Below are 14,225 nucleotides of genomic sequence, written 5' to 3'. Positions count from 1 at the left end.
TCTAATGTTATCTCAAGCAAACAGCAAAACACTGACTAAAAAAAACTTTATTTGGTCAAACTTAACCTGCTGTTCCATTCAACCACGTCCATGAGATAGTTTAGAAGAAAACAGTGCCAATACTGTGTCAGAGCAATAAGTCTAAATGCCTTATATATAGCTGAAGTCGTGGTTCTGCAGTGCAGAGGTGAGCGCTATCGCTGGAATCTCAGTTCTTGGTCTCAGTGGCCAGGTGTCTGTGAGAGTATAAGTGACCCTCCTCACTTTGGTTGGGAATGAGGACACGGGATTGTTCTCTCCCTGCTGATGCAGGCAGTGGAGTGAGTTACTTGCTGATCTCCTCCCAGTACAGGACTGCTATGTAATCAGAAGCTACATGAGACAAGGCCATGAGAGCAGACAAAATTTTTAGAAAGACTGCAAATTGTGGCAAAGTTACATAATCAGCACCATTTATCTGTCCAGCACAGATTATCAGTTCAGCACAGTTAATCTATCCAGTACAGTTTATCTAACAAGCTTTAATGAATTTAGCCCTTTGCCATGCATGTGTATGTGTTCGGAGAGGAGAGGAGTGTATCATTGTGTCCTTGCTATAAGATGGGTGTAGTGTCCTGACTATCTGCAGTTTGACCTTGCTGTGTTTTGTCAGAATGAGTTGAGAGATGAGAGCCAGAGTGGGGCGTGGCTTTCCCATGTGAGTAACTCTCCCTTTGAGACCAATCACAGCATGAGCTGATGCATGAGCTTAGCCTTCAGCCGGACCCAAGGAACCGTCTGCTGTCTGGAGGGAAAGATGGGGTGAAGTGAGAGACAGAGAGTGTGTATCTTATAATGGCTCATGATTTTATAAAGTTACAAGCTGTCATAACAAGCTGTTCCTGACCTAAAAACACAAAAAACTGTACTTCAAAGAGTCTATTAACCTCTCCTGTCTAAACCAGCATTTTTTCCTCTGCTTGGTATTTTGACAGTGAAGGTCCCTAATGATGAAGGTGTGGGTCACCACTTGCCCCTTTTTCTACTAATAGCTCTGTGAGGGGTGAGCAGGAAGTCCGGAGCTCTTTGCCTGATGCCCAGTGCTCTCCAGCGCCGCCCGTCAGCCTGCCGAACAGGGAAAAGAGGAAACAAGGGGCTCTGGAAGATCAGTGCGTCTCCGGCTGAACCCAAGTCATAAATCTCAGGGCTCTTCTCCAATCTCCTGGGGCCATCGGATACATAGTCACTCTGCTCACAGACCGCAAGCCACAGGCGTTTTGTGAGGCTCATACCTGCAGGTCTGTTAAGCAAGTTGTGCGCTGGGAAGCCCAGACTGGTGTCCCAGACTGACTGCATTGTGTTCAGCTTCGGTGCACTAATGCTCTAGTCATATTGTGTATGTGATGTAAAAACAGGCTGGTGGCATGAGGAAGGCTGATATAGAAATAACAGTACCCTTCATTCCTCTGTGAGAGAGTGTGGCACAGGACACATGCATCTCCACTCTTCCACACCGGTGTAGGCTGAAAGGATGAGCAGAGCGGTGGGAAATCACCAAGGCAGATGTAATGGCTCAGTAAAAAGCAAATATGAAAACTGCTAATCAGTGCAATGACCAGGAGAGGGTATTTGTGCAAATGTACAGAGACAGATCTTACTTACTTACATGTACATGCACAAATAAACAGACTTGTGCAAATATACTGTCAGACAAAATGATCTCAACTCTGGATGAGCTGTTACTCACAAATTATGAAGCAATCTGGAGGCAACACCCATTATGACAGACAGCCAATGGACCCAGATGCCTTTTCCGTGGTGCTGTCTAGTAACATGGCCATTAGATGCATGGAGACGGTTGCTAGGTGCTGCCTAAAAGTGTTGCTAACGATGCTGCACAGTATTGTTACCATGACAACTTGAATACCTATACCTCTTTCTCTGTCAGCTTGTTAAATCACAGAAGAATCATCTAAGAAGACAACCCTTCAGTGCATAGTCTGACCTTTTGCCCACTCAAACATGCTACCTTTAGACATCTTTGATGAAGATTTTACTCAATACTACCTTAATGTAAAATCACTTGACCAATTTACTTATGGTGTATATATAATGACCAGTATTCTGCAATCTTGGGAAAATACTGAATTATGTTATATACTGTGGTGTGCTGTTAGGTTTGTTATATGTAATCTACCGCTGTAAGGTTTGGTATATGTAATCTACCACCCTGTGTGTGTGTGAGAGAGAGAGAGAGAGAGAGAGAGAGAGAGAGAGAGAGAGAGAGAGAGAGAGAGCGAGAGAGAGAGAGAGAGAGAGAGAGAGAGAGAGAGAGAGAGAGAGAGAGAGAGAGAGAGAGAGAGAGCGAGCGCGCGTGCATTTAGGCAATAGTCACTGCCACAAGTTCTACTACGATAAATCAGTACGGAGCCAGGATTATAGAAGCATATAAGAATTGCAAAACATCCCCATCTAGTGACAAATCGAGTGCACTCTGTATGACAGGTATAACCTTCACTGAATGTGCATCGGGAGGCTCTCTACATAATGTAGGCTTGACGTTGTTTCACGGCGCATAAACAAATGCACAGAGTACATAATATTGCTAATGAATTTGTCTATAAAATGCCTTTATAAAAAATTAACACTTGCCAGTAGAGGGCAATGCTATATTTGTCGACTATTTCAACAAGGACCATTTCTTCTTCGGAAATGTCAACAGAAAACAGGAAAATCCGTACATTTTCCTCACGTATGAAGTGCTTGAAAACGGGTAAGGATTTCCTGAATTGGACATTTAAAGTATTTAGACATTACACTAACAAGAGCAGTTCTTCAGCTATTTGCCCTTTCAAACCTACTCGTCTTATATGTCCAGTATAATGATGCTGACATGGAAGTGGCTGAGTAACGCCGACTAGCCTTAGCCGTGCTAGCTAACGTACAGGCACTCGGCTCCAGATAAGGGACATGTTGGGAAGGTGTGAGCATGAGCCGATTTGAACAGGTTGTCATCTGGTCACTGGAAACAGTGGTTATCGGTTTTTCAAATATATGTGACTAAAACGTTAGCGTATCTTGCCATCTTGTAAATAATTTAAGGTAGCGGTTTCTTGCTTTGGGGTCATATTGTGTTACATTATATTATGTTTTTGTAACTCTCAAAATATCTATTCTAGAAAGCCAAAGACCTCATGCTTAGAAAAGCGTAAAACACAAAGCGTTTTTTTCTAAGATGATTAATTTAGCTATTTTAGCTACTTTATTTATAGATTTACACTAGTGCTTCCACTATGTTTTTTTGATAGCATTATGTGCATGAACATTATCAGTATTGTGGACATTACTATCATGATAGGCCACTATTTTGCATTAGGCTTGTTTGACTGCATTGGCTGTAGGCTGGTAAAACTGAATATGGCACTGCTATCAATATCACACTGAATAAATTAAGCCATATATATATATATATATATATATATATATATATATATATATATATATATATATACACACGTGTGTGTGGTAATTATAAACAAGCAATTTGGAACATTACTTATTGGATTTGGTACGCTGTTTGTTTACAGTGCTCAGATATACAATTTATTGGGCCAGTTCCATGTCTTTGTTTTTCCTATTGCCATTCACACAGAATGTATACATAGCTTAAAATCACACATAGAGGTTTTGTTATTATTCTTTGCTACATCCATAGTTCGTTGCTTTGTTGTTATTCATTTTTTTTAATTTCTTTGACTAACTCCTCAATAAAAATATAACCAAAAAAAAGAGCTAATTATAGGCTTGTCATCTCTGAATCAGATTGCCGTGCTGTGAGCTTTGGAAGAAAATAAGTGTGCGTGAGGCACCATGTCTGCTGCTTGCCCACCACAGTCTCCTGCTGTGGCAAAGACAGAGGTGGTGGTGGATGGATGGTGCCCCCTACTGGCGGCCACCTTTGCGTACTGGGACAACATCCTGGGGCCCCGTGTGCGGCACATCTGGGCCCCCAAAGGTCAAGGATCACTGCTGCTCAGTGATGGCGAGGTGACCTTCCTGGCGAACCACACGTTGAACGGCGAAATCCTGCGCAGCGCAGAGAGCGGCGCTGTGGATGTCAAGTTTTTTGTCCTGGCAGAAAAGGGCGTGATCATCGTCTCGCTGATCTTCGATGGCGAGCTGAAGGGCGACAAGAACACTTGCGCGCTGTCCATCATCCTGCCCCAGGCTGAGCTGGGATTCTACTTGCCCCTTCACAGCGTCTGTGTGGAGAGGCTCAAGCACATTGTGCGCAAGGGTCGCATCCGCATGCAGAAGGTGTGTGGCCTCCCTCGTCTGTTCCTACCTCCCGAGCAGAAACCTTCAAGGCTTTGCATTCTGATTGGTCCGATTCTGACCCTTGTGGGGCTCTTGTCTGTGTGGCAGGGTTACAATATCATCTCCACGTTGACATCTGAGATTGTTCCAATAATGGAGCTTCTCTCCTCCATGAAGACGCACAATGTACCAGAGGAAGTTGATGTGAGTCTCACTCTCTCTTTACATTCTTTCTCTGCTTTCTGAAATATTTTCTGTATTTATCATCTTTTACTTTGGTAACAGATCAAAGACACAGTATTGAATGATGATGATATTGGAGACAGCTGTCATGAGGACTTCTTGCACAAGTGAGTGCTGAGATCACTAAAGTGACTAAATGTTGAAAAAGTGGTAGATTGTATTCCATAGGGCCAGAGATATTAAGGTGTGAGTTGTCAGTCAATCTATATAGATATATGAAATATTGGTTAGGCTATGATTGTTTCAGAAGGAAATATATTATGAATACCTGTAAAGATCAATACATGTAAAGCAGTGGGACAACCTGTGGACCAGATAGTTCTCTCAGTGTGTGTGAGTGTGTATGTTTACTATGTTCTAAAAAGAATGAGGCTTCAACTCGCTCTCTCTTTTTTTGGGGGGTGGGTGCTGTAGATCCATCAGCTCTCATCTACAGACCTGCGGCTGCTCCGTTGTTGTTGGTAGCAACCCAGACAAAGTCAACAAGGTCTACATTATCTCTCTCTCTCTCTCTCACGCACACACACACACACACACCTATATGCTCAGTATTACTACTCTGCTCAAATGAAACTGAGTTAGTGTGTTAAGTGTCGCTAAACTGGTCGAGTTCCTCTGTGCTGTAGATCGTCCTCACGCTGTGCCTCTTCCTCACTCCCACTGAGAGGAAGTGCTCGCGACTGTGCCGAGCTGAGGGCTCCTTCAAGTACGACACGGGCCTGTTTGTCCAGGGCCTTCTGAAGGTACACCGTCACATTCTCAGCAGTGCAGCTTATCCTACACGCACTACAATTGCCCAGAAACCTCCCATCACCGCATTAACTCTGGAGATGCATGAAGTTAAATTGTAAAGCATTCAACAGAATTAATATAAATGGGCAAGAGGACAGTGGTGGTGTGTTGTGTGCATAACTGATTCATGAGGGCTGGCCCATGTAAGTGGTCCTGTGACCTCTGCCCACAGGACTCCACTGGGAGCTTTGTGCTGCCCTACCGGCAGGTGCTCTATTCTCCCTATCCGAGCACGCACATTGATGTGGACATCAACACGGTGAAGCAGATGCCCCCTTGCCACGAGCACACTTACCACCAGCGCCGCTACATGCGTGCCGAGCTCGCCGCCCTGTGGAGAGCCACCAGCGAGGACGACATCAGCTCCGACAACCTCTTCAACGCCCAGGACTCCTTCACCCCTGACCTGTACGATCCTCACCCCTCTCCTCCACCCCCACACGCGTATAATCGGAGCTTCAGTCCTGTCCTCACTCCAGACATGCACACCACTGGCTACATTTAGTCACTCTGTTGAACTTCTCTTTAGTGTATTAGCCATTTAGTTACTGTATGACTAATATTGCCTATTAAAATCCTATAGTGGTCAAGCCAGTCACTTTGCGTAGTCCACAATGACTTACTCACTCTGTGAAAGAAATGTATAAAAAGGCATGAATGTATATCATATACATACTGCTGTATATCATAATTATTGTACTCTCTGGCTAGGAACATATTTCAAGATGTGATGCACAAAGACACACTGGTGAAGTCTTTTATAGATGAGGTAAGGGCTACTCTTTTCTTCATCTCTTTCTGTTGTTCCTGGATTCACAAATGACAATGAACAATTGGGCTGCCTCTCAAAGAGATGAGTCTGTGGGAAAGTTTCCCTTGCTGTGTGCTGAAAGCTTAACACTGAACACACTTCACCAGGCCAGGTATATCTCTCTCTTCCATGTGTGTAACATTGTGTGTCTGTGTGCGCCTGCCTGTGTGTGTGTGGGTGTGTGTAGGTTTTCCTGTTGAAGCCAGGCCTGTCCTTGAGAAGTGTGTACTTGTCCCATTTTCTGTTGGTGCTGCACAGGAAAGCACTGACACTGCTCAGATATATTGAGGATGAAACGTATGTACAATAATATTACACTACCATCTACACCAGGGGCGTCGAAGTCCAGCAAAGTTTGGTGATTTCTCTGCTCAGGCACACCTACTAAACCTGGCAGTTGATTGATGATGAATCAGGTGGGTTTAAGCAGGTCAATCACCAGACCACACTGGACTTTGGCCCTCTTGGACAAGTGTGTGATACCAGAGTGCCACGTTTTCTGATATTTCATTGTGTAATATTATTTAATTACATAATTATTATGTAACTCTGTGGTGTCAAACCCTACAAATACAAATGATACATTAAAGTCTAGACTACAAGACTACTAGACTACATGCTATGCTATAATGGTAGGCTATAGAACATAATAATGTTCTTAAACTATAATACTACACTATAAACAATAATGTTCTACGCTGTAGTAATACACTATAGTCTACAAAGTAATGTTCTACACTATAGTCTACACAATAATGTACTACACTATAATATACACTATAGTCTACACAATAATGCCACACTGCAGTCTGTACTGTAACGCTACACTACAATCTACACCATAAAGCTGCACTAGTCTACACTGTAATGCTACACTTCAGTCTGGACCATAATCCTACACTACAGTACACTATAATGCTACACTATAATTACCATGTGCATGGACAAGACATGAATTATTACATATTTTACATTTACGGCATTTAGTTGACGCTTATATCTAAAGCGACTTACAATTATGACTGAATACAACTTGAGCAATTGAGGGTTAAGGGCCTTGCTCAGGGCCCAACAGTGGCAACCTTCCGATTACTCAGTTACTTAGTCGAGTACCATAACAGTTACGCTACCACTGCCCTATTCGTATTTCGCTTCCCTGTTCATATTTACTGTCCACACTCATATTCTATTTATAAACAGTACGTAATCACATCTGTAACTCCCTGTTTATCCACACCCAGATTGGACTTTCTCAACTGATTAATCAAACTGGCCTATTGTATCTTATCTGGTACTGTTTTGGTTATTGACATTAATGAAAGAGGTTATTCACTGGTGTAATATGTTCAGGGTGGGAAGGTAACAGCATATTAGGATTAAAGTATTTAAGACATAGATCACATATTCAGAGTCTCCAAAGTAGTTCGGCCATCTTAACGTTTGGTTTAACAAGTACATATTTGAGGTCAGGTCTCAGCAGTGCCACATCCACCAGTGGTTACGAGTGGATGTGACCGCCGTTGAGATGGATAGCTCACCTCCTGTCAGTACATAGTAATAGTAGCTAATTGAGGATCTGTCAATTGAATTGAGATAATGTAACTCTTGTATGATGTTGCATGAGTGGCATCTTGGAACATATATGGTAATTGTACTAGGTACTTGAAATTGTATCTGCACTGGGTAGAAATACAACTAATACTGGGGGGAAGTCAGAATGTACACTGATGTAGGCCTTGCTGCCATTGATCAGTCAGACAGAGTGGGAAGTGGTTGTTAAGGGATGCTGTATAACTCACAGATGTTGTATTAATTGTTTTAGCCAGAAGGGGAAAAAGCCATTCAGATCTCTGCGCAATATGAAGACTGACCTGGACTTGACTGTGGAGGGGGATCTGAGCATTGTCATGGCGATGGCAGAGAAGCTGCGGGCGGGCCTTCACTACTTCGTGTTCGGGAAGCCCTTCTTCACCAGTGTGCAGGAGCGCGACCTCCTCATGAACTTCTGACCGTTCACCTGCAAACTTTTAAAGGATAGAGTCATCAGCCCGCAGAGCATCCTCTGCTGGACGTGCGGTCCTTCAGCCAGATGGGCAGCTCTGTGTAAAGAACTGCGTATATGGGGTGCTACGGAGAATCACTGTTCAGTTTGCATGGCACTGTGTTTTCAGACTGACAAGCATAGTGTTATTTGGATGGGTACAATGTTTTGCTTTTAAATACTGAGGGCCTGTGCAATGTTAAAACCTTCACTGCATCCATGATGAGTTGATTTAAACGATGATGATTGTGACGCTGCTAGTGAATGCCCCCTGAACACATGGCCTTACTCCCGGGTATCTTCCTCTGTACACTGAAATGTTACACAATGTACATAACACTTTGCTATGAGGCCTCAGCATAAATTAAACACATCTTCATAAATGCTTCCCACGTCTATTAAAGATCAGCTCAGAAACTTAACAAATGCTATCCGCTACCAACCAGCCTGCCGAGTTTGAATAAGGAACCTTATAACCAACGGGTTATTAGATTCCTTATTTTTAGCGCATGCCACCAAATCTGAAGTTCTTGGACAGGACAGTGTTCAGTTTGATCTGATCATAGATTATGTTTGAAATAGCCCACTACATACTGTATGCTGCATCCTCTACTCAGTATATGCTGTATACTGCATGCCCGTGGTATTATGCAGTTCAGTGTCACACGAACGTTTAAAAGTTCTGCCAACTTTTTTCCACTACAGTTGCATGACGGGACGAAGTCGCTCTGGTTGCGTGCTGGAATATTTGGCAGGAATAGTATGTTATCTGGGTATCTTTCCTGTAGACCTACTGGGAGAAAAAAAAATTTTGTTTGCATACTGCCACATAGTGATTTGGGGCAGGGTGTATGTAGTAGGGTATTTCTAACAGTTTTTAGCCGGTAAAATGGAATGTGTTGCTCGTTTTGGTAATGGTCCTTTCTATGTGAAGTTCTGCAGCAACTATCAGATTTTTAGAAAAGATAAAAGTACGTTCTGATTCGTTTCTCTACCTACGCACACTGCTCTCTGCTCACTCTTTTAAAACTAAACATGTCTAGTCTCAGAAAGAGTCTCTCAGAAAGGAAGCTTCTTGTGAGGATGTTCTTCCGTCAGTCTCGATTAATACTTGTATACATGTATTTAATTACTGTTGCTTCTACGGCCCTTTCACGTAATACTGAAACTGAAAGCGTGTGTTGCACTCACTTACACGGAATGTTGATCTTTTGTGATAAATGCATGGGACCGGTTTAGAACCGCCCAGCCAGTCTACACTACTGTAACCTACTGGTTTGCTCAGCAACCTAAAGTCACCCGCCGCCCATAAACGCTCGTTCACCTTCATTTTACTGCATCAGTGTCATTGATGCACTGATTCTTCATCCATGTCGGTGGTAAGTTCATGAAAAGAAATTTGAAGTAATTGGTTTTAAGGATTTTTACAACCGCAAAAAAACCTTCTGTAACTCGGGCTTATTTTAAATTCTGAAACAGAATGAAAGCATAATGCTTGGAAACGAAGTAAAATTGCAGCGCTTGTTGTTTATGCGAAAACATTTAGCTACGTTATCTGCGTCGCAATAAAATAACTGATATCGTGATTTTGCTAGTGCTTTTCGCTAACTGATTTTTACTACCTTTTACTATTACCTTACTTTTGTAAAGTAGGGCTGGAGCCGAATCCGAATCCGTTATAGGATTTAGCAAAGCATAAACAGCCTAGTTGGTTTTTACGAGTATTTATTTCGAACAATTATTATTTTTATTATTTGTTTTCAGGAATAAAACACATGCTAAATACATTGTATTCCTCATAACTATTAGCGCAGTGGATATTATGATGGGTATAACGGCTCCTTGAAGGGAACCAGCTCTTATGGCTCCGTTCCTTTCCAAGAGCCATTCAAACGAGAGCGTCATCTCTCTTTTTCTTTTATTTCTTTATTTATCTTTTTTTTTTTTTTTTAGATTTATCTACGAAATTATCACTAGCAAAATTAACGGATAAGATTTGGATCAGTTTCAGATTAGATATCCCACCAATATAATTTAATTCACGTGTGGAATACGGTTAGCAGCACCAAACGTTTGAGTGTTGCTCGCTGCACTATTTGCAACAGTTGCTTTTCTATTGCCAAGTTCAGTGATTTTAAAAGAAACGTTGAACAGGGTTCACGCGTTCATTAGCATCGTTAACGTTAATTAAACTAGCTGGCTAGGTGTTAAGGAGCTACTCTATCGAATCCATTTAATTAATGATATATTAAATATAGGTTTTAATGTAACATTTTCTACGTATTGATTCCAGTTTTTACAAATTAGACAAAATGCCTAGACACGCTGTACCCTTTGCTCAGTCAGCCTGTGTCACTGTCAGCAGTTACTGTGCCAACGTGGACGTAGCGCAGCTTGTCGGGCAGGTTTTTAGGAGGTATGTCTCGGTGTCCAGAGGGTATACTTCGGAGTTTCGATATCACCTACCCATAGCTCCTGTTAGCTTCATTGTCTACTAGTTAAGTTACCTCCGTAGATATAAGTCTATTTCTGAACACTCATTTGCTGTCCCGCTATCCCATTTTCCAACAAGGATTCACTTTTATTCAAATAAAAATACAAATAGTATGACTATGTATCGGTTTTAACTATGTATCGGTTTAAATTATCAATTAGAGTTGATAAGGTTAATTGGGTCACCTCCTTGAAAACAGGGAAATACAAATTAATAAGGATCAGGTAATGAACAGAATAATGAAATAATAGAGAATTATCAAATAATAAGAGCAAACGTCTCAATTTGGAGATTATATTAAAATTACGACACATTACTGGATGATTATCATTTGACATCATAGTAGGTTAAATCACAAGTTGTTACTCTGTGAATTTGTGGGAAAGATAAACATATATATGTGAACATATTTGTGTGAGAAGAGAAAAGTTGGTTGTTCCGATAAGGGTTAGAGTCTGATGGAATCTATGGTCACAGATCCTTGAACTGTTCCATAAATTCTCACATTCCAATCTGTGCGTTTTATGACACCAAAGTAAAGGGGGAAGGGTCAGAAAACCAAACCAGCGTGATAACACTAGGCTGCTTATGGCTTTATTGTTCAGTATTAAGGTGCCAGAGGTGTTCTGGGTCCTGTCTGTTGCCCAAGGGTTAGAGAAAGCCCATCCTGTCAAGGTCAAAGTTTCATCAGGGGAACAATTTGTAGTCTATTTTCACTACAACTGTTTCAACAAATTCAAATACTTAGTTTGATAAACAACCTCTCAACTACCTCACAGCCAAATACCCCTCATTCCAAATTACTCCCAACAGACCATGAACAGCAACCACCCCAATGGCTAAATTGCCCACAACAACTACCCCCACAGCTAAATAACCCCTCAACCACAGCTAGCTCAACTAGGGCATTTACCTCAACTATCCTTAACTGCCCTACAGTCAATTACCCTTCACCCAAATTACAACTACCCCTGCAGCCAAGTTTCCCCCAACAACTACCCCCACAGCTAAATAATTCCTCAGGTACAACTACCCCAACAGCTAAATATGCCTTAACAACAAATACCCCATAAACCCAATAGTTTTCATTCACATCTACCGAACCTAGCTGGCTAACATAGGCTGTCTCCTCCCAGTCAAACATATAGCATGTTCAAAAGGAATGAATTCAAACAGACATTTTGTTAAACTTGCTTACTGCTCCCTTTTATTAGTGAAGGGAAGGTCTCTGGTTGCTAGTTGCTTATATGAAACCATTTACATAATCTGCAGCAGCACACAAATGGTCTTTTTCTGTTCTATATTACCTTATTATTAATTTAATTAGAATAAGTCTCAATTAGACTATAGTCCAAATGTTTCAATGTTGCCTAGGCAAAATAGTGAATCCTTGTGATATTAAGTTTCATTCAAAGATTATGTGAATCTGCTCATTGTCTCAACTGATCATTTCTTTCAGAAGCCAAAAGCTGGTGATCTTATAGAAATCTTTCGTCCAATGTACCAACACTGGGCCATATATGTTGGTGATGGATATGTCATTCACCTTGTACCGCCATGTAAGTAAATGAAGTCAGAAAAAGAGAATCTGGTTCCAAGGGAGCCCAACATATATATAAATATTCCATCAATCACAGCTCCTGTTCTTCCATTGAGTGACGTCTCTCTTTCACATTTTCTAAGACAGTTTTAGTTGTACTGCTTCTCTTCTGAGCTATTGCCTATTTATTTACACAATATTTGGATATTCCGTACATTGAACTGGATCATTTTAACTGATGTCAGCGTGGACACGACAAATATAAAAGTGAGGTTTCTTTTTTTATCCGTTAGATGAGGTGGCGAATGCTGGGGCCAACAGTGTGATGTCAGTCTTTTGTGAAATGGCGGTTGTGAAGAAGGAGAAGCTTTTGCTTGTTGTGGGCACAGATAAATATAAAGTCAACAACCTTTTGGACGATACGTATGAGCCCCGTGAAGTTTCTGAAATTCTCAAACATGCTCACAGCCTTGTAGATCAGAAGAAAACTTACAACCTTGCCACTGCGAATTGTGAGCATTTTGTCACAGATTTAAGATACGGAAAGCCGACATCACGTCAGGTGGGCTACATGTTTTCTATAATTTTGTACTGCATTATATAAATTGCACATACAGTGTTTTGCATGCTGGGGTAATATGTTCTAACAAATATAAAGGACTAAATGAATCCAAACTACAGTATAAGGCACAGGACAAATATTTGTTCTCTTTTCCTACTTCTTTTGTGTTGAAGGTAAGACAAGTTGCATCTGCTGCAGCGCTTGGAGTGCTTGGAGTGGTTGGAGTGGTTGGAGTGGTAGCAGTGACGGTAGCACTGTTTTCTGATTCTGAAAAAGAGAAGAGGAATAAATATTGATATTTCTCTTTATCTGAGAAACAACTTCACTGTGTTTTATCACAACCTTCTTATATGCAATAGGTTCTATATGCAATAACATGAGAGGTTGTCTGACTCTAAGTGCTTTGGTTTGAAATAAATAAATAAAATCAAATGAATGTGAATGCGTTTAAAATTCCAGTTAATATAGCTCCATGATTTCAGGGGTTTTCCAGTTTTCACATTTAATGAAGACCATTTAATTTTCAGTCTCTGTAGTTACACGCTCAGGTTATATTCCAACTGTGCATGTGGATTAGTGTGTCAAAATGAAAATTAGATCGAAAAGATTGAATGTGAATGTAAACCAGCTATGTTATTAACAAATTTGCTCTAGAGGGAAACAATTACTTATGTATGGCATCTGAAATTCTTATTTAAACTCCGAAGTGATGGTCTCTATAACACTCTCGTTTAGATTGTCTGCATGGAGAATTGAGACTCATACTCAGATCCTGGAGTCCAGTGTAGCACTGTTTTCTCAATATCTGATTGATCCTTCTTCTATGCAGAAATTATCTGATGATAAGAATGTGTGGGTGGGTGTGTGTGTGTGGGGGGGGGTGTATGACTAGTGGGCAGGACGATAAATACAGGGATATAGTTAAGGACTTTGCTGAGTATGAAAACAGAACCACCTGCAGCGCAATGTTAGTAATTGGGGGTAATTGTAGAATAAAGAACACTCAAAAAACCTGTCTATCTTGAGCAGGAATTCTCACCCCATGCATTCTATCTTGGTCAAACATAGGATCATCTTCATTAATGAATGAAACAAAAGCACTGTTTTAAAGTGTTGTAGTGTAAAGCTTTTCCTATCCATGGCTGTTAGCCTCTGCACATTTTGTGTTATTATGAGGGTTTTTTTACTCCTAGGTTTAATTTACTTTTTTAATACTATATAAATAAAACATGTCTGCTAGTGTAACCCATTCCTATTTTCAGGATCAATAAAGTATCTATCTATCTATCTATCTATCTATCTATCTATCTATCTATCTATCTATCTATCTATCTAGATTTGATTTTAATAATATTTTAAAGCCATCGATTCATTGGCCATAAATAATTTTGGAATACATTATCAGTGTGAAGCATTTTGCTTACTTTTCAAGCAAACTCCGTTAGT

The 14,225-nt window shown here is 40.9% G+C and overlaps 2 protein-coding genes across 4 annotated transcripts; both read left to right on the top strand.

Annotated features, from left to right (window-relative positions):
* The first annotated feature begins 2,491 nt into the window (after positions 1-2,491).
* On the top strand, positions 2,492-8,571 carry c9orf72 (C9orf72-SMCR8 complex subunit). Of its 3 annotated transcripts, none has more exons than XM_027029449.3 (10): positions 2,492-2,752; positions 3,802-4,296; positions 4,405-4,500; positions 4,582-4,646; positions 4,954-5,026; positions 5,166-5,282; positions 5,504-5,739; positions 6,043-6,100; positions 6,330-6,439; positions 7,969-8,139. In XM_027029449.3, the coding sequence occupies exons 2-10, from the start codon at positions 3,850-3,852 to the stop codon at positions 8,003-8,005; spliced, it is 1,239 nt and encodes a 412-aa protein (XP_026885250.2). In that variant the 5' UTR covers positions 2,492-2,752; positions 3,802-3,849; the 3' UTR covers positions 8,006-8,139. The 3 variants fall into 3 exon arrangements, with proteins under 3 accessions (XP_026885250.2, XP_081581251.1, XP_026885249.2); XM_027029448.3 differs by having other exon boundaries at positions 2,494-2,752; positions 7,965-8,571; XM_081725125.1 differs by lacking the exons at positions 6,043-6,100; positions 6,330-6,439 and having other exon boundaries at positions 7,965-8,571.
* A 135-nt stretch (positions 8,572-8,706) lies between these two features.
* LOC113589683 (phospholipase A and acyltransferase 3-like) lies at positions 8,707-13,205 on the top strand. The gene is made up of 4 exons (XM_035531614.2): positions 8,707-9,562; positions 12,137-12,236; positions 12,511-12,779; positions 12,953-13,205. The coding sequence occupies exons 1-4, from the start codon at positions 9,554-9,556 to the stop codon at positions 13,073-13,075; spliced, it is 501 nt and encodes a 166-aa protein (XP_035387507.1). The 5' UTR covers positions 8,707-9,553; the 3' UTR covers positions 13,076-13,205.
* Positions 13,206-14,225: the final 1,020 nt, after the last annotated feature.

Source organism: Electrophorus electricus, chromosome 12 (genome assembly GCF_041902795.1).
Source record: "Electrophorus electricus isolate QZ-2024a chromosome 12, ASM4190279v1, whole genome shotgun sequence".
In the NCBI taxonomy this organism is placed as follows: Eukaryota; Metazoa; Chordata; class Actinopteri; order Gymnotiformes; family Gymnotidae; genus Electrophorus; species Electrophorus electricus.
This window is presented reverse-complemented; position numbering and strand designations above follow the sequence as displayed.

Excerpts from the sequence above, each read along its gene's own strand:
- LOC113589683 (XM_035531614.2), top strand. Across the intron at positions 12,237-12,510 it reads CATTCACCTTGTACCGCCAT|ATGAGGTGGCGAATGCTGGG; the intron begins GTAAGTAAATGA and ends TTTATCCGTTAG. Across the intron at positions 12,780-12,952 it reads GAAAGCCGACATCACGTCAG|GTAAGACAAGTTGCATCTGC; the intron begins GTGGGCTACATG and ends TTTGTGTTGAAG.
- c9orf72 (XM_027029448.3), top strand. The coding sequence starts at position 3,850 with ATGTCTGCTGCTTGCCCACCACAGTCTCCTGCTGTGGCAAAGACAGAG. Across the intron at positions 4,647-4,953 it reads CATGAGGACTTCTTGCACAA|ATCCATCAGCTCTCATCTAC; the intron begins GTGAGTGCTGAG and ends TGGGTGCTGTAG. Across the intron at positions 5,740-6,042 it reads GACTCCTTCACCCCTGACCT|GAACATATTTCAAGATGTGA; the intron begins GTACGATCCTCA and ends CTCTCTGGCTAG.